This window comes from Cottoperca gobio, chromosome 7 (genome assembly GCF_900634415.1).
Source record: "Cottoperca gobio chromosome 7, fCotGob3.1, whole genome shotgun sequence".
Classification (NCBI taxonomy): domain Eukaryota; kingdom Metazoa; phylum Chordata; class Actinopteri; order Perciformes; family Bovichtidae; genus Cottoperca; species Cottoperca gobio.
The window spans coordinates 1530207-1554691 of NC_041361.1; the positions used below are offsets into that span (position 1 = coordinate 1530207).

At 41.3% G+C, this 24485-nt stretch overlaps 2 protein-coding genes across 5 annotated transcripts; one reads left to right on the forward strand and one right to left on the reverse strand.

Moving 5' to 3' along the window:
- The first annotated feature begins 3882 nt into the window (after positions 1 to 3882).
- On the forward strand, positions 3883 to 19467 carry LOC115010551 (6-phosphofructo-2-kinase/fructose-2,6-bisphosphatase-like). Of its 4 annotated transcripts, none has more exons than XM_029435179.1 (14): positions 3883 to 4258; positions 8658 to 8783; positions 10253 to 10349; positions 10488 to 10554; positions 10764 to 10838; positions 10928 to 10984; positions 11696 to 11817; positions 12046 to 12253; positions 12342 to 12488; positions 13028 to 13132; positions 14071 to 14200; positions 15140 to 15202; positions 15347 to 15411; positions 15928 to 19467. In XM_029435179.1, exons 1-14 carry the CDS (start codon positions 4177 to 4179, stop codon positions 15985 to 15987), a joined length of 1404 nt encoding a protein of 467 aa, XP_029291039.1. In that variant the 5' UTR covers positions 3883 to 4176; the 3' UTR covers positions 15988 to 19467. The 4 variants fall into 4 exon arrangements, with proteins under 4 accessions (XP_029291039.1, XP_029291041.1, XP_029291040.1 ...); XM_029435181.1 differs by lacking the exon at positions 3883 to 4258 and adding an exon at positions 4531 to 4732; XM_029435180.1 differs by lacking the exon at positions 3883 to 4258 and adding an exon at positions 4747 to 5069.
- Positions 19386 to 23438, reverse strand: LOC115010552 (non-structural maintenance of chromosomes element 3 homolog). Its single transcript, XM_029435182.1, has 11 exons — positions 23282 to 23438; positions 22943 to 23006; positions 22181 to 22300; positions 22015 to 22078; positions 21718 to 21797; positions 21522 to 21616; positions 21355 to 21434; positions 21211 to 21253; positions 20985 to 21047; positions 19897 to 20011; positions 19386 to 19805 (listed from the first exon to the last, which is right to left on the reverse strand). The coding sequence occupies exons 2-11, from the start codon at positions 22991 to 22993 to the stop codon at positions 19710 to 19712; spliced, it is 807 nt and encodes a 268-aa protein (XP_029291042.1). The 5' UTR covers positions 22994 to 23006; positions 23282 to 23438; the 3' UTR covers positions 19386 to 19709.
- Positions 23439 to 24485: the final 1047 nt, after the last annotated feature.

A 24485-nucleotide genomic window follows, 5' to 3' on the forward strand; every position in this document is an offset into this window, starting at 1 on the left:
TTTACAACTTTTTACGACATTTTTCTATGAATAGTACCCCCCCCCCTCCCTCTCTAATTAATGATCCTTTTTTACCTACAATGGCTCTTAACACACCGTCGTATGAATCACATATTATGTAATATTATTTAAATTGGTAAACTAAATTGTTTCGTATGTTTCCATGTGTTTTCTTAAGTCGCAGTGGATTGAGCTTTCAAGGCCACCGTAGAATGTGATTACAGACAGAAACACACTCCTATGCACACACACACACACACACACATATATACTGATGCATGCATAAAGTGGAGGACAATGGAAACCATATGGAGGGCCGGTCCTCTGTAGCAAAACCATATGGGACCCTCTGAAGGAGAGAGGAAGAGGAGGACAGACAAACACGAGGAGGAGTCGTCGACAGAAATAGGGAATCTGACGTATCGTTCTCTGAATGTAAATACAACCTTGAGAATGTCGTTTTTTTATTTCCATTGCTTCTTTTATAAGATGATCAAATTGTAATCGTTTTTTATTATTATCTGTTGCTCTGTTTGATTTTGTACTGCAGTGCTTCTTCACTGAACTGCTGCAGCCTTTGTATCATACACCCCCCCCCCCCCCCCCCCCCACCATCGTGTCCTCTTAGGTTTTCCTCTTGTGTCACTTAGTAGCCCAAAGACATTTATAGAAGACTAGAATTATAGCAAGAACAACTCCCCCCCCCCCCTTTATTGAGTTCCTTCATAGCGCTTAGAGATGCAGCAGATAAAATTGATTATTAAGAAGTCATGTCATAGTTAACATTTATCCACGTCGCCATGGCAGCGCTGTTTTAATGGATGGACCGCTACTGGAAATTAATCGTAGTACTTAGAGGGTTTATTTTTGTGGCTCCGCTGTGCCAGATAAACTCAATCTGACAAAGTATGTGAACCATGTGTGTTTGAACCCAGAGCTGAAGCTTGTTTTTACTGTTTGTGGAGCAGAGAGGGACGGGAGGGACGAGCCTGATGAGTCACGTCACATATACATATATTTTCTGTTCTTATTACTGCCACAACAAAACAATAACCAACGATGTATTAGTCCGTCTCAATGCTTTCTGACTTCCTGTCTGTGGCTCTCAGCTCCAAACCCATTGGTTCCCACTGAAGATGTCAATATTTTTTTTATCTCCTCCAGCCATTCTTAAATATTAATGATGTGGGTTTTCCACAAAACAATTAATTTACAATAAGAAAAACAAATACATAGTTTTATTTATTTTTTCTAAAGGCTCAGTAATTTCCTAAAACGGCTGCTCACTGTAGTTTTTATCAAACAAACGGGAGGAAATAGTGCTTTTGTTGGGGACTATTTTCAGTGGCGGATTAATCGAGTGAGTATTAGTGGCAGCAGGACGGTGTGTGTGTGGGATGGATTCAAAACAAACTGCAGTGTGTGTGTGTGTTCATGGTGATGGAGGAACACGTCAGTGCAACAGTGAGACTCACTGATGTGTTTTTAATAGTTTTTTGACAACAATGGAGCTCTATGGAGGACATTACATGTTAACCAGCAGTCAGGAGTTTAAAATGATCACAAGGCCACACAAAAGTCCTTTTTATTGCTACACAGCTCCCGAGCACCACCACAGCTTCACGCCACAGTTTTGCAAAAGCTCAGTTTTCTGCGTATACACTAAGAACAGCCAGCGTTTAAAGACGTATACACTCTGGAGAACGTTCTGGAACCCTTTGTTTTTGTGCAAGAACAACAATGTTATTGTCTGGACGGAGGGCTGAGAACTAATTAGTGTTGACATACTCTTAGTTTGGAGGTCTCATCCCCAACACCTGTCCTTGTCCGGTTTATGTTGGAATCAACCTGTGAAACAAAATGTCACATGAACATGAAGCTCCTTCATTAGTGTTTTGTATAATAATCCGCAGTCCACCCTTCAACACGTTGCCTTGTTAAACGTCTCCCCGGTCTCGGCCCGGCTCCTGTCTGTCTCTCTGCTCCTAATGCTGCCTGTCTGTCTGCCTGTCTGTCTGTCTCTGTCGCAGCCTTCTTTTATACATATAAACATGTTGGGGGAAAGAAAACACAACATAAAAACTAGCAAAAAATAAATTTAAAAAAGACAAAAAAAATGTAGGTATAAATAATAACAATACTGCTATTGATAACAACAGTGCTACTATCAGTTACGATGATGTCGTCAGTAGCAAAGATGCCATCAGTAAGTAACACAATGAATTAATCAGTATCACAGGATCTAGCAGGGACATGATTACTCTGGAGAAGTGTGTGTGTGTGTGTGCAGGGGGGGTTTAAACATGCACACAGACATAAACAGAGGTGGGGGGGGAGGGGGGTGTACTGCAATATTGAGGTGTGCTGATGTTGTACCTGCTTGTTGCATTGTGCGCTGTACTGTATCTGACAAACTAACCCCAGACTGTCAACTAATAAATAAACATGGACTACGCATATCCCGAACAGAACATGTTCTTCTGTGTGTGTGTGTTTGTTCTTGTACGTCCATCTTTGTGGGGACTAGTTTGTTTATAGACCCGAGAAGTGAGGACATTTTTGCAAGTCCTCACTTCCTCAAACGGGAGTTTCAGAGCGTTAATACGGCTTTAAAAATGGACAAATAAAATAGTCTGACCTAAATGTGTATTATGTGTTCGGACCTGAAACACTTTTTAACACCACACAAGTCTGAAGTGAATGCTTTACTCCTCGTGGTGCAACAGAGACGGCTGTGTTCTTTCATATAAACTGTGTGGATGCATAAATAAATATCCAGTAAAACACTTTACATACATCATGTGGGAAAATAAGAATAATGCCTCTTAATTTGCTTTTTAATAAGAGTAAACGAGGACAGATAGATGAAGCAGCTATGTCACATATTCCATGTCTGAAAAGGGCTGAATAAAGTACTGATAGCGCGTCTGCAGGGATTGTGAGTGTTTAAAACCTGCATTCTTTCTAATATCCAGCAGGGGGGTGACTCCTCTAGTTCCATTGCATTGTTGTGATTGTATAGAAGTCTATGAAAAAATACCCAACGTCTCACTTGATTGACTCAGTAAACATTTTCCTAATGAGTTTATGGTCTCAATCACTACTTTCAAGTCTTCTTCAAAGCAGCATGATGTTCACTGTGTAACTTATGGTCCCAGTTAGAGTCAAATAGACGATAAAGCAGGGTGTACTTTAGGGCGGGGCTACCTTGTGATTGACAGGACGCTACCACTGTGTTTCTGTATTTTTCACTTCACGAAAGTTCATTTTAACATGTTGGTTGAAATGTCTTGTTCAGTGTTTGGTTGTACTTAGCTTCACCCTCTTGTATCACTTCTGGTTCCAAAGAACCCAGATGGCAACGGCCAAAAGCAGTATTCCACACACCAATGGGTGACGTCACGGTGACTATACGTCCACTTATCATATACGGTCTGTTAAACACTCACATTTTCTACCACACTCCCAGTTTGTAATCTTTTTGTTATAACTTTGTAGCCTTCAATCACACACTGAGATAGGGAGACTGCACTATAGTACTCCACATTAACTAGCAAGCTAATCTTTATTTGTAAAATTGTTGGAGTGTCCCTTTAAGTTTTGCTGTGACGATGTCACTCCATCCTAAACGTTACACAACTGATGAGTGTGACCGTATTTATTTCTCCTATTACATACACGCACGCACTCGCGCACACACACACACACACACACACACACAGTTTGCATCATCAGTGATCCATTCAGGAAGACACAAAGGAGAGGCGTGGTGGATAATGAAAACAATTATTTGTGCAGAGACCAGTTGGATCTGTTTGTTGTCTTTCAGGGAGGAGATGAGAGGCGGTAACGATGGGGTAAACCTGGAGGACTAGTTTCCCTGATGCAGACGGTGTGTGTGTGTGTGTGTGTGTGTGTGTGTGTGTGTGTGTGTGTGTGTGTGTGTGTGAGTGTGTCTGCGTGTGCGTATGTGTGTGTGACCCGAGGAATACTCAACCGGAGAGAGCGACGAGTACCAACACACCATCTAGCTGCAACTTGACTGACCCGACCAGACCATCATACAGCGGCTGGGCGGAGGCAGCGACGCACAATCTGCCCAATGCTTCATTCACACACACATAACATAACACACACACATAACATAACACACTCCGACAGGAATAGATTTTGGGGATGAACGGAGCGGCGATTACGCAAGACGGGACCGAGCCGCAGGGGGGTGTGAGGAGGTCGCTCCGGTTCCAGCGGCCGCACGGTGAGTGACAGCGACACACACTCTCTCTCTCTCTCTCTCTCTCTCTCTCTCTCTCTCTCTCTCTCTCTCTCTCTCTCTCACACACACACACACACACACTCTCTCTCTCTCTCTCTCTCACACTCTCTCTCTCTCTCTCTCTCTCTCTCTCTCTCACACACACACACACTCTCTCTCTCTCTCTCTCTCTCTCTCTCTCTCACACACACACACACACACGAACTGCTGACTGAGGAGCATGCCCAAACAGCCACTGGGTTATGTAATGCAAACATTCACACGCACACTTCCTCTTTATTTCATCTCTTCCGAGAAAGAGGGACTGTGTGCGCGTGCGCGATCCCGTGACGCAAACTGTTGATCACTCTCATTAATTAACGCGTGGCGGGTGATGACACTACATAAAAAGAAAACAACTCAATCAGCGCTGACACGCGCTCTGTACAGCCCGCACGCACACTTGTGCAACATTATGTAAGTAATGTTGGAGCTGACGGACATATGGAACATCATGTGCCGCCTGTGTCTGCCCCTATATGCCCCTGCAGCTGCGTGCAGAGTGGACGTGGTGCGGCGCGCGGAGGTGTTGGGTGTCCTCCTCCGCCTCGGTCAGGAAGTAGTCTGGGAAGAGCTACATGCTAAAAGGACGCATGGCGGCTTTGTGGGGGTGTCAGGCATTTATTTTGGGAGAATGGGGTAGTTGTGTGACGAGGAGCGAACAACGTGTCTTCTGAGTTTCTGCGTGAAAAAAAACAAATGGAGTCCAAGAAGAGAGTACCACCGGTGCGGCGCGTGCGATGTCAGAGCACAGGTGAGGTTTGAATTGGCAGCTTCAAGAGCAGACAGATGAATGACCTGCGGTAGATTTATCTCTCATCAAACACACACACACACACACACACACACATTTACTCAAATACTGTACTTGAGCACAATATTGAGACAATATTTCTATTATTACACTTTTACTCCACAACGTCACAGATGCAATACTGTAGTATTTCATGTTATTATTATTAGTATTATTATTATTGAGGTTGTTTCTTCCCTTTTTATCAATATAAATTGTATTATTATTTATATATTTGGTTGCAAGTGACTTTACATGTAGAACAATGATAAGAAAAGGGGAGAAATACTAAGAACACAAGTGTTCATGCAGAACTTGGCATGATACTTATCAAACAAAACAAAATGATGAAATAATAGTCCTAATAATTCTATAAATAACAGCAGTTACTTCAAAACTGGTGTCACCCACATTAGGGGGAGGTTGTTATCGGGTGAGGATACATCCATGTGTGTTTGTTTGTATAAGGGCTTTTGTTAAACGGGTCGATGAGTGGAGCCCAACATCTGTGAATTGAAGACATTTCAATCAACTGATGTATTTAATAAATAACACTTTGAAATGATTGTTGAGGAAGCTGCTACTGTAGATGTGCATCTTGGAGTTCAATGGGAAATCGAGTACATTTAAAGCGCTTTTTCTGAGTGGCTATGATTGGATTTGATCAGAGCGTTGGTTGTAGAGCGTTGTTACATTCTGGATTTTGGTTTTAAACGGGGTTTCGGTTGTGAATATTGAACATTTTGTTATGCCTTTATTAGCAATGAGGGAGAACCAGAGACATTGCAGTTCATGGTTTGGCCACAGTATGATATAAGTACTCCAGTGCTGTAGTATCGCTCTTCCTTAAAGCTGGGGGAATAAAAAAGTGGTCACAATCAAAGTCGCAGAGTCCGAAAATACCTTGACTCTTCATCTCAAATGTGTATCCTACATTTCCCATAATGCAACTCACCTGAAACTTGAATTAGCCTCCTAAATAGAGAGGGTGATGATGTGCTTAGTGGTGTAGTGGTGTAGTGGTACGGTTCCAAATAAAACACCAGATGGTTGTGAGTTCATTGTGCACCTGAGCACATGAGTTATGAGTTAGCATTTTAAAGCTGTTAAAACATTTTCTTAGAATGAAGCCGAGGCCGAGATTAACCCGATGACATCACTATGACTTAAGCAGGTCAACAGATCACCCGCCAGAACACAGGAGACATTATGTAACAACAGGGGAGTGCCCCTTTAATATATAATATATATATATATATATATATATTATAAAAAAACTTCGCAAAATACGAGAGTTGCTGCTCGACCGCTGCTTCGAACGGTTAGTTTGTGCTTTAGTGTTTTAAAGAAATATAGTTCGGTTTCACCGAAGCTGAGAGTGTCTGTCGTGCAGGTGGGGTGTTTGTCTGCAGTGAAAAGATTGTTATTGGAAGGGTTATATTTTATTCGGTAATAACATGTGGTGAATTTAGTAAATTATTACGTCTATCTTTTGTCAATAAATGTTGATTTTTGGACTTTACAACACTCTTATTGGAAATGTTTGGATCACACAGAAACCACCCTACATAGCCACTACTTGGATGTAATTGTACAAATAGTATTATACTTATAATAATAATAATGTAGCCTAATCTTTGTCTGTAACTGTGCAGACATAGCGGGTTCAAACAGAATAAATAGACAAATGTCGACTTTATGAAGGAAGCTTGGAACTACTCGGTGCAGCCCTAGTTTAATTTGTAACTAAATATATCAGATAGCTGTCGTCAATTAAAATGGAAATACTCAAAGTAAAAGTATCTCTAAATTGTATTTAAGTACAGTACTTGAGTAAATGTACTAACTTGTCTCGCATCACTGGGGAACAAGACTAATGATTTCAACAGATGTGTCTTTAAATATCAGTTATGTCAACAAGAAGAGTCACAGTAAACATCCAGCAGTATTTCTCTCACACACACACACACACACACACACACACACACACTCACACACTAACTTTAGTTACTTTGCAGATTCACATTAAGATTAATAATACAAAATATAATAAACAAATAATATATCATGAATTATTCCTGGTTAAGATAAAAATGCTGGTTTTGTGCACAATGTGACGCGCTAGTGACAATTCGCTCCGACCAATCAGTGGTCAGCAGTGTTTCTACATCACCTTTTTGTTTTGTCTCAGCTCTCTTGGACTCGGCTGAGTACCAGGTACTATCCCGAGTAGAAAACCAAAAAATAGCGAGACGAGTAGAAATGGGTAATTTGATGCTAATACTATTTACTTAAATAAAATATCTGAATACTTTTTCTCCCACTGACCCTGACACTGAATCCTAAAGGAGCTGCTCAGCATGGTCGTTATTGCTACACCACTTCCTGTATGCTGGGGCAAAGTTTAGAATTGCACTCTGTGATTGGTCGATGACCTCATATTTAGTGGGACAGTTAAAGTGACAGACAGGTTAAACGACCAATCAGAGACGATGCATCAGGTGTGCTGACTGATACTCCTCCCCCACTGACATTGAGGGAGAAAGTTCAAAATCTGTGCGCTCACCTGGAGATCTCCTCTTTATCTGGCCCTCCTGTTACACACACACACACACACCGTGCAGAGGTTTTATACACACACGCTCACTTGGCTGTTGACGCCATGTCACAGACACAAAGAACACTCACTCAGAATCCTCTGGAGAAGACTTGGGGGCCATGGATGAAAAGCAGGCTGAGCCAACGCAGAGGCTGTGAGTACACACACACTGTCTGACACACGTTCCCACACACACTCATACACACACACACACACACACACACACACACACACACACACACACACACACACACACACACACACGTGGAAACTACATTGTTTGTTTCACTTCACTTTGACAACCTGAGACTTGTGCATTAACGGAGGTGTCAGACCGTCTTGAGAGCAGAGCCACAGTCAGTTTTGTGTTTTGGGCTCGAGAGGATGACTTCTGCAGAGCACAGCGTCCCTCGCTGCGAGAGACCGGAGGGCCGTTCACCCCAAAGGTTCACCATGAGCATGTTTATGCTCCTTTCTTTCTAACGTGACCATCTGCAGCACTTTCACATAATGAAATGCTCGTTTTGATGCTCTCGGTGCCAGATGATGGAACATGATGATGCTAAAGTTGTATTCACGATTAACTGAGTATTGAAACTTTGCACGAAAGGTGCTTTATGAATAAATAGTTTTAGGTTTAAACAGTGAGCTGTTTGTTTCCAGTCTTTGTGCTAAGCTAAGCTAGCCGGATGCTGGCTGTAACCTTATATTTAATAATCATGCAATTAAGCAGATTGTGTTGAATTATTCCTTTAAACTAAAAGAAATCCAAAGCTCTGAGACTCCTCCCGTCTGACTCAGGCGCTCACCACAACTTATAAGACTTCTAATTAAGTTTGTATGCAGCAGGTTCTCCCATGTCCCAAGCTTACGGTTTTCCACCAGGCTCCATCAATGTTTAACTTCTGCATAAGCCTCAGTGGAACTCAACATGTGTTTGTGTGTTTCAGCGTCGGTGCCCCAGTTCACCAACTCCCCCACCATGATAGTGATGGTGGGACTCCCGGCAAGAGGGAAAACCTACATCTCTAAGAAACTCACCAGATACCTGAACTGGATCGGAGTTACAACTAAAGGTAAAGGATGCTGCTTTGCATTATTTAGTAACTTGTATATTAAATTGTCTTAACACAAGTTGTTTTGGGATCAAGCCAAGAAAGTTCAAATTGTCTCTTAATTAAACATCTGGATTAACATCTGCATTTAGTTCATAATAAAGGATTTATTATTCTCACTTTAGATCTGGTAGCTGCAAAAAGCAGTTAACTGTTAATACGTGCATAATAAAGTATTTATTCATCTTAATAAAGCAAGAAACAAGCTTAGTAAAGGTCAAACAATGACATAATAGCTTTCATCACTGCCATGGAGAAGTGACGAACACGAAGGAGATTTGACTTTCATCACAACCTGATACAAAACCACCTGAGCTGGTGAACTGGAGCGAGAACGTAATCGCAGTAATATTTGAACTGGTAGAGCTGTTTAGTGAAATAAATGCATCTGTGTCTCTTTCTGCTTAAAATACTCAGATGGGGAAATTAGTTTGTTGTGTTTTGTGTGGGTCAGTGTGTGTGTATATATATATATATATATATATATATATATATATATATATATATATATATATATATATATATATATATATATATATATATATATATATATATATATATATATATATATATATATATATATATATATATATATATATATACACACACACGTCTGTGAGTAATATAAACCTCCTCAGCAGAGTTTCAAACTCACTTATCTGTTACTCAAACTGGACATCCCGGATCATATTTCACCTGTACCTGACGCAACACATCCTGCTCTGCACCAACACTATACTTAATTCAGAACAGTATTTTCACACATAATTAACAAATACTGCACCTCCTGCGATTTGGATATTGCACTTTTCCATACAGAGCTTGTCAGACATGAGTCATAAATACTCATAATAACAAGTAACTTCTATTTAGTAACATAATTAATGTATTTTTCAATACAATTATTTACCGGATATTCAACCTTCAGTTCATTATAATACATTTGTTCTTCCAAATATTTGACCCCTTTCTTTACATGTGTGATCTGATTCTCGTAGCTTGGGAGCCTCGTCACGCTGTGTGCTGGCTTAGTCGTGGTGTGGCGCGGCGCTCTGAGGTTTTCCTCAGTCCTCTTTGATTTTTATTTGCATCTAATTGATGTCAAAGTAAACTGTGATTTCCAGCCTTCAGCTGTGTCGTGGAAATGTATCATGCAAGTCTTCTTCTTATATTTTGTCTCTATAAAGTTGTTGGGCCTTCCAGTCACTAACCCTGTGTGTCCTCACAGCTGTCATACACATGTCTGATGTCCCTGTCTGCTGGTATCCGACAGACATTAAGGCGCCACTGTGACCATATGATCAGGCAATCAGCAGTCGTAATTAACATGTGTGACGTCTCTGGGCCTTTTGTTCCCATTCAGTAGACAGAAAAGCAGGTTATCTGTCCTTTCAGCTGAAATTGATTAGACATCTTCCTTTGTTTCACAGTGTTTAATGTCGGGCAGTACAGAAGAGACGCCACGCGCTCCTACAACAGCTTCGAGTTCTTCAGACCCGACAACGCAGAGGCCATGAAGATACGCAAGTATGAAGCTTCACCTTCAACAATGTGTGACTTCACGTCTCGGCTCCTCGCCATAAAAAACTATTAATTATGTATGAAAGTGTCAAGATCTTTCTGAAATATTGCATAATTCATGTTTTTTTCTATTCCTGTGCACAGGGCCTGTGCCATCGCTGCCCTGAAAGATGTGTGTGACTACTTCACCAGAGAGCAGGGGCAGGTGGTGGTGAGGGGAATCTTTAACGCTGTAATGCTTAAAGCGGCTATAATCAAAAACATGTTCCAATGGAATATCAAGAGCTTGAAGTATATTAACCGTGACATGAAATGTTCACGTTGTCTCGTGTCTGGTCACATTTGGACCTAACAAGCAGCTATACATCCTTTTTATTAATGAGTCAAAATAATCTCACTGATCTGGTTTGTCTCTTCAAGGTCTTCGATGCCACCAACACAACTCTGGAGCGCAGGGAGGTCATCCTCGGCTTCGCGAAGGAAAACGGTTACAAGGTTTGTTGTTGTTTTTTGTTCTGTTACAAATGAAAACCGGAAAAATGGAAAAACTCCAATTTCACTCTTTTTCCTTTCCACCTGACCAGGTTTTCTTTGTGGAGTCGATATGTGATGATCCAGAAATCATCGCTCAGAACATTAAAGTGAGTTTTAAAAAGATTAAAGGTTGTTCATATAACTACTCTTAGTCTTGACTTACTAAGCTCCCTTTAGGTAAACTCAGGTTTGGTTACAAATTCATTTAGATTTTTGAAAAGCAACGGGCGTCCTGTAAGCAGCACCTGTACGAACAGATTCATCCTTAAGTGGCACGTTGGAGGGGCTCAAGAAAAGTTTAGACCATGAATACAAAAATGTTCTTGCACGAGGCCTCAGATGGGGATGTGTAGTTTTATGTGTCGAGGATATTTATCGCTCACAACATTGTGGTATGAAACAGAGAGGAATCAATAAAACACAGATATAGTTGATAAATTATTATTTCGTTGCACAACAAACAACAATAATGGGAACCCTACTTTCTTCCAAGCACAACCATGTAGAGTCCCAACTGACAAAGAGAATCTAAACCTTGTATACATATCTGAGTCCTAAATGAACATACGAACCTTGTCATACATTAAGACACATGACATTGCCCCAGACTCATGGCGCAAAGGTTATCTATTCTAGATGTGACGGTCACTTCCTCATGACCATTGAGGGATCCCCTTAACTTCCTTAGGGCATGGATCTCGTGTCAAAACATATGCACATGTGGTATGGATCATACAAAGGGCCCCTTATTGTAAACTTAATGAGTAAGACATTGTTCATTATCGTAACAATGTCTCGCTCAATCTCTCTCTTAACAGCAAGTGAAGCTCAGCAGTCCTGACTACAAAGACTGTGACAAAGAGGAGGCTGTGGCCGACTTCCTGAAGAGGATCGAATGCTACAAGTTGAACTACATCCCACTGGATGACAACAAGGACAGGTGACTGCGTCTTACACTCTGAGAACACCGGACAGGCCTGCAGTGAAGTGCGCTTAGCCTCTTCCTTCTTCATCTACCGGCTCCCTGTGGCTGCTCATTACTTTACGCAATATTTTAAACTGATCTGCTGTCAAAAACAAATGTTTCCTTCCTCTTGTTGCTCTGTCCCTTTGCTGCTGTAACACTGCACTTGTCCCCTTAATGAAGGAATATCTTGTCTTTACGCAGGAGCTTATCTTACATCAAGATCTTCAACGTGGGCAGCAGGTACCTGGTGAACCGGGTCCAGGACCACATTCAGAGCAGGATCGTCTACTACCTCATGAACATCCACGTCACCCCGAGATCCATCTACCTGTCTCGCCACGGAGAGAGCGAACTCAACCTCGTGGGTCGCATCGGGGGAGACTCTGGGCTGTCGCCTCGCGGGGCAAAGGTTAGGAGCATTTTGTTTGTATTACATAATATTATATATATACATACATCCTGTCTTTATACTCATACCTCTCCTCTGTGTCTGTCAGTTTGCCTCTGCTCTGGGGGCGTACATGCGTGGGCAGAGTATCAGTGACCTGAAGGTTTGGACGAGCCACATGAAGAGGACCATCCAGACGGCCGAGGCTCTGGGAGTCCCGTATGAACAGTGGAAGGCCCTCAATGAGATAGACGCTGTGAGTGTGGAGAATAGAGTGATGCTGGAATGGTGTTTTTATTCGTAGTCCGACCCCTGAGGTTGGCGTCGCACTGGTTCCCTCAACAAAAAAGCCAGTGGCATGTTTCCTTTGTCAGTCAAAGTCAGAGGTCGGAATTACCCAGATACATTTTCCAGCCTCCGAGCGTTCCAGGTGCACGGCGGCAAACGTAAACAAAACACATGGCTGACCACGAGGGTTCAGTCAGTCAAAGTCTGTAAATGTTGTATATTTCCTTACTGCCTACCTAATAACACGACAATATCACATCAATGTACATGCAGAGCAGGTTTCACTTTATGATAATATGGATTATTATAATTCATTATAATTGAGTTGTTTGAATGCAGATTGACACGTAATAAAACACATGACTAATTCATATTTCTCTCTACAACAAGTGCTCTACTGTTCATAGTTTATGTAATTCCACAAATATTTATAAACTGTGTCCTGCTTGTTGACGTATGACGGAGTGAGAAAGAGAGTTGTGTGTTTATCTGTGTTTTGTGCCTCAGGGGGTTTGTGAGGACATGACATACGAGGAGATTCAAGAGAATTACCCAGAGGAGTTTGCACTGAGGGACCAAGACAAGTATCGCTACCGCTACCCTAAAGGCGAGGTGAGGAAGAAGAAGACAAGAAACGTTTTGTTAGGTTTTTAAACTCATATTCGACCTGCAGGAACAAACTGTGAAAGAGTTTTTATAATCAAAGCTCTCTCGTCTGACTTTGAGGTCGTGGTGAGAACTTGTTGTTATGATCATGACTGCGCTGCACAAACTAATGAAGCCCTCAGGTAATTATATGGACCAGTTAATAAACACAACAGGCTTCATCATCTCGGGAGACTTGCTTCAAACAAACCTGAAAACAAACTTTGTCCTACAAGATGAGTCGAAACATGTGACCACAGAATCTACAGGTTCATTTAGTTTTAATGAGCCACTTTGTACAGAAGTGAGTTGTTTAAAAGTAAACAAAGAGGGTGTAGTTACTGCACCTGCTAGCTTGACATCAACCTGTTAGCATTGTCATTGTGAGCATGTTAGCATGCTACCGTTAGCATTTAGCTCAACGCACACTAAGTACAGCTTAATCGTGTAGAAATATCTTCTTGTTGGGCTGTAACTAATGATTATTAGTCTATGAAACGTCCGACTAATAGTCCAAAACCCAAAGATATTCCATTTACAATGATGTAAAAGAGTTTGAAAATTCAGAACCAGCAAATGCATTTTTATTGATTATTGACTTAAATGATAACTAATTAATAAAGGTTACATAGCAGCAACTAAACCAAACATCGCACGTGCAAACATTAACTGATAAACAGCCAACAGAGTGGTCACAAAGCCTTTAACTCTGTTAACAACATGAAGACCTCAAACACACACATCTCAGAACATAAATTATAAGCAAACACACACGTCTCACTTTACATGTTGACAAGCAAAACACACAATCAGTAAAAACCTTCAGAATTCAAAATTCTTTCCTGTTTTTGCCGTTTACTTGTGTGGCTAGTTTAACATGTTCTGTGTTTACATGTGTGCACCAGTCGTACGAGGACCTCGTGCAGCGTCTGGAGCCGGTCATCATGGAGCTGGAGAGGCAGGAGAACGTTTTAGTCATCTGTCACCAGGCTGTTATGAGATGTCTGCTCGCCTTCTTCCTGGACAAGACTGCTCGTGAGAGAAACTTCATTCATTTACAATAACGCTGCTCAGGTCTCGGACTCCTTGAGGTTTACTAGAGTTCTAGTTTCTGCAGCATCTGTGAAGAAACAAAGGATTTTATAAGAATTACATTTCTTTAATGGAACAATGAGCAGTAGCATGCATGCATCCAGGGGTTCTTGCATTCACACACACACACACACACACACACACACACACACACACACACACACACACACACACACACACACACACACACACACACACACACACACACACACACACACACACACACAGGTACTTGACCTCCATGACAAATTTCAGCCTCTTAGGGTAAAACTGTGGATGCCAAAGGGTGGAGACTCATACAGAATAATCTCTCTCAATCACCACTGATGACTCACTACAAGTGTGTGGCGGTGTCTGTATCTGCAGAGACTCTGGACTCTGGCTGGATTTACTTATTGTTGTGTTCGGGACGTTTATGGACGTCAACCTCTATAAAAACATTGCGATGCGGCACGAGATCAAAAGCACTCATCCAAGAGGAAGCTACAGAAATGGTGGACTCAGTGCCTAAAGAAAATGCAAAGCGCAGCGTCTGTTTGATAAAAACTACAAGGACCAGCTGTTTTTTATGAAGTTATATATTTGTGTTTTTAAGGATTTACATCTTCGGTAAAAATCAATGGGCTTGAAGTCACACAGTATTCAGAGACAGACTTACACGTTGTTGGTTTTAGTCTTTTCATGGAACAAATACATTAATATCATATAAATAAACAAATACAACTGTGTGTGTGTGTGTGTGTGTGTGTGTGTGTGTGTGTGTGTGTGTGTGTGTGTGTGTGTGTGTGTGTGTGTGTGTGTGTGTGTGTGTGTGTGTGTGTGTGTGTGTGTGTGTGTGTGTGTGTGTGTGTGTGTGTGTGTGTGTGTGTGTGTGTGTGTCAGGTGAGCTGCCCTACCTGAAGTGTCCTCTCCACACGGTCCTGAAACTCACCCCCGTCGCCTACGGTCAGTCTCTCTGTCACACATCCACAGCTCCTCTTTTTGTGTCCTGTTGAGTTTTCACTTCTCTTAATCTCTCCTTATCACCACGACTCTCTCTCATGACCCCCCCCCCCCCTCTCTTTGATGCGTTTTGTCTTTGTCTCTCAGGTTGTAAAGTGGAGTTGGTGTTCCTCAACGTTGAAGCTGTCAACACACACAGAGACAAACCAGAGGTATTGTTATTCTTGTTTACAGACATGCAGAGGACGACAGGTTGTTTTCTGAGTGTTGACTAATGGAGGCATCACATTGTGTCATCCTGTGATGATCCAACATATTGTTGGGAGTGGTGCACTACATGTAATTCAACTATTAGTTAATCACATTTTGCATTAGCTTGTTGGTAGTTTTTACATAGTGAGTCAAGTAGTTTTGTTTTGTCATTTCTTTGTGTACTTAACTTCTGAAACTACAAAGAAGTGTGGCGCATTTAATAACTTCTGAACATTATCAAATATTGTAGTTTGAACTACTTTTTCTCTGCTTTATCTAACAACACCTCCCTCAGGTAGCTTTGATGTAGTAATCAGTAGCTTGCAAAGCTTTCAAAGTAGCTTCCCCAACACTGTTAAGACAGAAGTTCTCATTGCACAGGAGTAACAACTACACAGTAAATATATAAATATCAACACTAGAAAGATCTTTAGAATATATATCAAACACTCCTCGTCTGCTTGTCTGGTTCTCAGAACGTGGACGTGGACAGAGAGCCGGCGGAGGCGTTAGAGACGGTCCCCGACCACATCTAGAGGACGCAACAGGAAGCTGGTTTCATTTCCATCCACCCTCATGGAAAGTGGCCTTTTTTAAATGTTTAATAAGTTATCAAAGTGTTGATTGTTGTGGTCATTGTTGTGAAATGGAAAATCATTGTGATATATGAATATGAGACGTTTCTCCTATGGTAGCCTATTTCCATTGTAAATGCACTTTATAATGCAGGGCTCAGGCCAATGTCTGTCATGTGAAGAAGAGGCTTCCTTTACTGTGAACTCTGCTGAACCCTGGACACACGAGCAGTATCACTGTTCGGATATTCTTGAACAAGCATGTGTTTGTCTCCTTTCTTCTCTTCATCCCATCCTTGTCTTCTTCCCTTCTTGTACTATTGCATCAACCAGCGTTAAGTCATCCAGTCGGGTCTTAACTTGAGCTGTATGTTGATCTGAGCCACTTTGCATCATGTTATCTTGTCTCCACAGTCACAGAGGTGCATCATATGAGAATCCAAACGCAGCAGTTTGTTTTGTTTAACTAGCAGTCACAGCGGTGCAAAGTTTGCACAGTTGATTGGGTAACAATGCAGAATGAGACTTTAGGGAAGAGTTCAACATTTTGAGGAATACACTTCTTGCCAAGCGTCGTATGAGGATCAATACCACTGTCATGTCTGCACGCTAAATATGAAGCTACAGCGAGCAGATGGTTCGCTTAGCTTAGCACAAAGACTGGAAACAGGAGGAAACGGCTAGCATGGTTCTGTGCAACGGTAAAACAACTCTTCCTGTACCACTAAAGTTCAATAATTAGCACGTTATGTCTGCTTAGTTTACTTCCTGAAATTAGGCAACTCCATGGTGACGAGAAGACTCAAACAAAGTGTTGAATTGTAGTTTACGTTCAGTGTTTCTCACCAAAACACATGCTGTTCTTTACAAATCAAACTTGTTTATATAACAAATCACACGTTTGCCTCAAAGGGTTTTACAATCTGTACAGTAGACGACACCCTCTGTCTGACCCGACCGAGGAGGGATCCCCCTCCCTAGACGGACTGACGTGCAATAGATGTCGTGTGTACAGAATAACCAACGTGATAAAATACAGAGTAGACAATCAGGAAGTCAAGCAGCTTCCAGGTGTCACCAAACATCTACGTAGAGCCACACGATCTCTGCTACACAAACACAGAAAGAAGAATTAAACAAACATGTGGAAAGAGGCCATTCTTTTAGTTATATCTGTCCGTCGTTTACGTCTATGTTAACTGCTTCATCGACTTTGTTGCACATTATTGTGTCTCTTAGTGCCACCGATTGTCAATTAGCCGGCTGAGGAATAGTGCAGCACACAGCCCTCTGTAAAAGCACAACTTTAGTTTTTACACATGTCAACAAATGACATTGAATGTGTTAATCAGTGAGCTCTAGAGGAGCTGGGAGGTGGACCGAGCCGGGCCAGGGGTTTCAATTGTTTCCATGTTTTCATTTGTGCTAAGCTAAGCTAATGGTGCGTTCCATTTGTACTGGGAAGTCGGGAATCAGAGCTCGGAATGACGTCACACCCGAGTTGTTCCAGTAAAACAAGTTCTTGCCAGGTTAGCTCTGTTAGCTCTGTTAGCTCTGTTAGCTCTGTTAGCTCTGTTAGCTCTGTTAGCTCTTAGCATTACCCGTTAATAAGAAACCCGTTACAACAACACTGTTAAGCGCTGATAGAGGACAGGACTGTGTGTGCAGCTGATTTTAATGAGGCATTAATAAGAAAGCGCTAATAAACTAATATTACTTCAGCGTTCACCCTGTTGGTGTGAGAAGACTTCAGGGAAGTTCTCTCCACTTTCCGATCAAAGGTCGCTCCATTTGAAATGTCCGGAAATTCCGACTTCCCAGAACCAAAGCAGCACCTGCTGACCCGAGCCTCATGCTGAGCGTACAGACACGAGTGACGTCAATCTCACTCTCGTCTCACTCTCGTCTCACTCTCGTCTCACTCTCATCTCACTCTACGTCCAAACTATTACTGGCTTGTATGTCGGAGTCTTTACGGAGCAGGTCTCTACATCCACAAGAGCTACATCATGAGTATCCAAATCACACTGCTAATTGTTTTTTGGGTGGATGTGGTTTCGTTACTTGTCACATAAGAAGAGAAAGAAGTTATCACCGTGCAAACCACACACCCCCACAAGCCTTTAAAGGGGACATTTGGCACTTTACTGCCCAAATACCATGATGTGCCTCACGAGTCAAATAAACATGATTATTCTATGCACCCTCACACACACACACACACACACACACACACACTGGAGACAGAGGTACAGTGTGTGCTGACGTATATTTTTAATCAGTCATTTAATTAAGATACGTGAGGAGATCTGGTGCAATGTGTTAAGTGTTTTTAAAATGTTTACTTGGACCTTAGGTGAAGATCTGCGACGCCTGTATCACAAAGCTCTTCAGGTTCACCGGCTTCACTGAGCTGAATACGATGAGTCATCAAGCAACTCACAGGACAACTCTTAATTACATGTCAAATAAACAGAACCAGGAGTGGAGCACAAGGGACTGTGGTTATTATAAAGTGATAGTTTTAGATTTCTTAATTACGTGAAACTAATTGTTTTTATAGAGCATCTTTCAGACTAGAGATGAAGCTCAAATTAAAATTGAACGAGGGCAATTCGACTATAAAATAAGACAATAAAAAGACAGATGTTAAACTGTATAAAGTCGAGTTTAAACGTCATCGACAACAGGATTTAAATAAACGTTTGAAATGCTGCAATAAAAGTCTTATGTATTTAGTGTGGACTATCCCTCAGCAGTGATTCTGATTCGTTGCACTTTATTTTAAACTCAGTATTTGAATGACTTCTTTCTTTAAGGATCTGATCAGTGACTAGTTTGTGATTTGATGGTCTAAGTTGCAGATTAGCTGTAAACATGTCCTGAACTTCATGATACCATTGTGAGTGTAACCCAAAGACAGCCGACGAACACTGAACTTGGTGATACGGGCCTCCTGGTTTGTGCTTCTTCCTTTGCGTCACCTGAGGGAGCAATAGAAAATACAATCTTCTCAGGGGACCGTTACCTCTTATTTTAAAGGGATGCACATGACCCTGTAAATAAATGCATGTACTTCTTTCCACACAATGTGAAGTGTCTTAGTCAGAAAACTAGAAAATATCATCCCTTTAAAAACACCTTCAAATCTGTAAACGTGTGCTTTTAACTGCATCTACAGGTCACAGCTTTGTCAAACTGCTCCTGTCTCGTCTATTTGTGCAAATCAAATTGCATTTGTGCCTGCGTGTCCTGAGCTCTGATATGTAGCGACTGGGATGTGCAGCAGGTAATGGTCTTGTCTAACAGCAACGAGCGTGTGTGAGAGGAATGAATGAAAAGATAAATGCAATCATTGATCAACTATAAAAGATTTTATTTTCTGAACGTGAACAAATACCTTTTAAAGTACAGGCAATAAAAAGGAAAATGGATACCTGACTTATTGTGTGATATTGGATGTAATTAACCTATTTAAAGAGACATCAAGAATTAAAAAGGTAAAGTATGAACATACAAATATGTAAAATGTGACGAGGATTTGAAATGATTGAGTTTAAACAATGTAAAATGTTTTCTGTCTTCACTTTGCTCACAAACGCATTAAAAAAAGAAAGAAGATGTGGCACTGATGCAGCATCAACGCCCACAATAAATTAAATGAAAAAGTAATACTAGAAGAGTTATCTCTGGCTGCTGGTGCTGGCCTGCGTGGAGTTGGACATGGCGTGGGCTTCTCGGTACTGCTGGGTCCAGCTCTCAGGGTCCTGTTCATGAAGCTGAGAGCAAACACCAGATCTTCATTACGCACAAAGTCACAGTTACAGACGGATATTCTCCGTCACCACACGTCAACACACAGATACTTACTTGACCCATGAACTCGAGGATTTTGGTTTTTGACACTTCCACTTCAGCACGTTGACCCCAACGAAACTCATGCTCTATTGGCTCCGTGTGAGGGATCCGCCCATACTCCAGGTACCTACACACACACACACACACACACACACACACACACACACAATCATATCACATGAACTTCAACACAATACCAAGTATAGAAACACAGCATTAGATAAAATACAGATTGTTAGGAGAGTGATGCCACAGCCACTCTGCTGTAGTGGTCTGGTTTGATTCACCCGTCTGTTGCTCTGTGGTGTGGTATAAACCAGAGTCTATGGTCTGACAGACACTGGCTCTGATCACACCAATGCACAGGTTAATACAGTGATCCCTGCAGGGGGCTTGAACCTGTGACCTTCTGATCACAGAGCTAATGGATTAGTTGTCTGAGCCATCACCTGTCTGACTCAGAGTGGCCATTCCTTCAGAAGGTGCACAGGTAACAGATTACTTATCGGAGCAAAGAAAGTTAACTTGCACTCAAGAAACAAGTTTACTCAGAGAAGCTGTTACTTAAGCTACACGAGAACATGTTTACTGACCTGGTTACTGTAAATCTGCATAAAAGCAGCAGCTCAGCACCCAGACCTGACCTGATTTATTTGAACTGTATCACTAGAAGAAAGTGTGTGTGTGTGTGTGTGTGTGTGTGTGTGTGTGTGTGTGTGTGTGTGTGTGTGTGTGTGTGTGTGTGTGTGTGTGTGTGTGTGTGTGTTGAAGCGTGCAGTGAGAGGACAAACCTCCTGTTTTCTAGAAACCTGGATTTCTTTGCAAGACTTTTCCCGTAGAAAGACAGTTTCTTGGCCGTAATCAAGTTTCTAAATCATCTTTTCGATTAGGCAATGAAGCGATTAATCTATCGACAGGAAAATAATCTATTATTCAGAATTAATTGACATTCAATACATGGAATAAATTTAAAGTAAATGTACATACGTCGACTCAAAGTATTAGCAGCTTCCCTGTGTAACCTGGTTCCTTGTAAACATACAGGATGCAAGTGAAGGCCTTCTTCATGCCAACTCAACTGACGAGACGTTGATTCTAACCTTTGACGCACAAACTCGTCTGTCACCACCTTCTTCACGTCACCAAACTCTTCGTGTTTCTCTCTGGAGAGGGTCACAATAACAGAATGAATAAAAACAAAAAGACTGGATTCAAAGTCATTAATAACACAGAGTAATGCAGCACACACACACACACACACACACACACACACACACACACACACACACATGTGTACAGATGTGTTACACACACATCTCGTCTTACCCGGCGTCAACTCGGAGTTTCCTGAGCGTGTTCCAGATGAGGTCTGTAGCACAGAACGTGCAGATACACATTATTATGACAAAATGAAAACAAGCGAATGGATTAATAAGAGCATGTGATGGATGCCTCCTCGGAGAGACTCACTTTCTCTGACGACGCCTCCTTTCATGAAAATAACACTCAGGATCACAAACAGCAGACCCATCTTTGGATTGGCGGGGCTACTGCGCACAAAACAAAAACAAATATGTTAAAACTGTTTCTATGAATAGTGACAGGACTGCAATAGTGTCACTAACAGGATCACTCACTTGACTGGAGAGGCTCCTTGAACTGTCTCCAACTTATTGATGAGTATGTACATGTGATTCTTGGCGTCTATTTCAACCATTTTAAGGCCAAATACCTGTTTCAGGTAAAATAGCAACATTGTGACATTTTGTTCAGTTTTAATGTGATATTTTCTTTAATACGACGTTTAGCTAATTCCTTTCAGACTGAACAGACCTGGTCAAAAGTACGTGCTGCTCTCTTCATGATCTCAGGGTAGATGTTTCTGTACTCCTTCACCACGTGTTTCACAAGGTCTGCAAAGACAAAGCAGACATATAGTGCGCGCGCTGGTTTTGGGGGGAGAAGGCGGATCGTTAGGAGTTGGCTGCGATCTGCAAGACGTCTCCTCAACACGCTTAGAGGCTTAGAGGCCTTAACCATCAAAAATGTTGGTTTTAGACACATCCACCAATGGCCAATGTAAAAGTGCAGACCCATGTCACAGTGTGACGGGTGATACAACGTGTGTACCTGCTCGCCGTACAGGAATCTTCTTTTGGTCCCTCACCAAGAAAAACTGCACCACCTCAGCTGTCTGCAGGACAGACAAACATGGTGGGTGAATACATCATTATGAAGAGGAAGAGGAACTTTAGTTTTGTAATTATTTAAAATAACTTTTCTGTGCGCCTCTTACCTTTTGGTCTACCTGTGCAGGTGTGAACTTCTCCAGCCCTTTCTGTACCTGCGACGTACTCGGCTGAGTGAAGGTCGAGTCATCTTCTTCTTCCAGAGGCACCGAGCTGCTCGGTTGTCTCTACATGCAAACAACTTCAGTTGAAACCATTGTCTAATACAACACTATGGTTATAATCATTAACAGACGGTATGACACTCAGACCACCTGAATTAACTGTTGGCTGGAAAATATATTTGTTACTAATAATAATTCAATCATTCTTTCCCCCACTCCACACAAAAACGTGTTCTGCTTCTTGTGCAAACTACTTTATATTCTTATCTCTATCTTTATTGTTTGGGCTGGGAGGGATGTTGTACGACATTTCTGTGCACGGGAGGGAAGAGTGTATGTGTGTGTTTTAAATGCAAGATACAATATTATATATTTGCTCTTACTTGTTTTTTGGTATGTTTGTTATACTGTGAATGCGGAAAATGAAACAAAATTGTCCAAAGACGATTTTAAGTGTTATAAAACATGTCTGGACTGGATCGTTAAGAAACAATCAACAGATGAATCAATAATGGGAATAATCTTTAGATGCAGCTGTGAACCTTTTCATTTAAAGCTTTATATAAGTGTTGCAAAGCGGTTGCATTAAGATGGGCACAGCCGGTTATTAAATTGTTTCTACACCTGTACATAATGTTTTATTCTGACTGGGCTGTAAGTGAGCATCATTAAACAGGTGAGCATGTTGGGTCCGTGTAAACTTACCTTGCTCTGAGAGGAGCTCTGTGTGTTGGACAGCCTCTTTCTCTGCGTCATGGCGACACACTGCCTGATACACAAAATAAAACCACGGTCAGTGTGCTTTAAGTGGCTATAAACAAACAAGTCACACAGATTAAAAGAGTTTAACAGGGTCAGCGGACACGGAAGTGACAAACATTAACGCTGAAGTAACGTTAGCTAGGGTACCCTGAGAGCTAACTAGCTGTTTTAAAGCTAAAATCTAACTTAAATAACGTTCAACATTCATCTCTCAGTCTCCGCAGACTGTAGTGGCAGCTGAAAGAGTGTTAAGCAATCGGCACAGTCGAAATGTTTACTTACTTTGTTTAAATGCAAACTTTTGGTTTAGAAACGACTGAGTTTCTAAACCAAACTGTCAAACTCCCGCTGCTGCGGTTTTCAGGCGCCCGCTGATGACGTAGAATGCGCGCGCCGGATGTTTGTTTTTTTCTCTCTCTTTACAAAACCAAGCTCACGTGATAGCGACCATCTTCAGGAATATGTAGAAATAAACTAATACAGAATTAAAAAGGAGTGAAATCAATTTATTCTGTGAAAATACAATAAAACTTATTTATTTAGATTCTTTCCTGGTCATATCTTCACAATAGAGTTATGAAAGTGTTTAAATAACACTAAATCATTCAATCAAACATCAGACGTAATATAGTAGCTAAAGCTGTCAGATAAATGCAGTGGAGTAAAAAGTACAATATTTACCTCTGAGATGTAGTGAAGTAGAAGTTGCATAAAAGGGAAATACTCATGTAAAGTTCAAGTACCTCGAGTTTGTACAACAAAAGTACGACACTTGAGTAAATGTATTTCTATCTGTAATTACTGTGGAACTTTGTTTATGTGTCTGACTGTTGAATCCAAAGGGCAGCATGGATTCAAGTATGCAAACTTACTCAATTATTGTCCTTAAGTTCAAACTCAAAGTGCTTTTTCTTTTTAAAAGCTTTTGACTTTTTGGAGTTTCTCACAGGGCGTCGATCTTATAGAATATGATGCATTGCTATCGAATAAACTACCGAATAGTATATAAAGCAGTTCAAATTAACACAAAATGCAGCAGTAAAATGCATCATACACATTAATGCAGCCGTAATATAAATCTAAAAACATCAAATACAATAGTAACACTGACAGGGAACATTTTACTGCACAATACTTACATACTTATAAAGTCATTTGTCATATTTTATGATATGTTTTGTATATATACAACAATCAAGGATCTGAATACTACTTCCAGCACTGGTACTTACTCACTTCCCACTTCGCGTTGTGCAGCACACTGAGCTTGCTTTGCTCACTGCTTGGTAACAGTGGCTGCAGGTATTCTCTATCCTCAGGTGGGACCACCTGTATGCACGCTGTATCCGGTTCCACCGCTAGAGGTCGCTGTTACTCTGCTCGAGCGCTGTATCCTCTGGAGATTATAGTCACTATAAAACTCAAGTAAACTAACATATGATGGCTGTAGTACTTGTATAAATAGCACGTGTTTACAGTAAGAGTA

Bases quoted from the DNA above. Each gene is read 5' to 3' on its own strand.
- LOC115010552 (XM_029435182.1), bottom strand. From the start codon at position 22,993: ATGACGCAGAGAAAGAGGCTGTCCAACACACAGAGCTCCTCTCAGAGC. The intron at 22,079-22,180 runs GTAAGAGGCGCA...TCTGTCCTGCAG, and splicing joins CTGCACAGGTAGACCAAAAG to ACAGCTGAGGTGGTGCAGTT. The intron at 21,617-21,717 runs GTCTGTTCAGTC...TACCTGAAACAG, and splicing joins CAGCACGTACTTTTGACCAG to GTATTTGGCCTTAAAATGGT.
- LOC115010551 (XM_029435178.1), top strand. From the start codon at position 7,771: ATGTCACAGACACAAAGAACACTCACTCAGAATCCTCTGGAGAAGACT. The intron at 14,201-15,139 runs GTGAGAGAAACT...TGTGTGTGTCAG, and splicing joins CTTCCTGGACAAGACTGCTC to GTGAGCTGCCCTACCTGAAG. The intron at 15,203-15,346 runs GTCAGTCTCTCT...TTTGTCTCTCAG, and splicing joins ACTCACCCCCGTCGCCTACG to GTTGTAAAGTGGAGTTGGTG.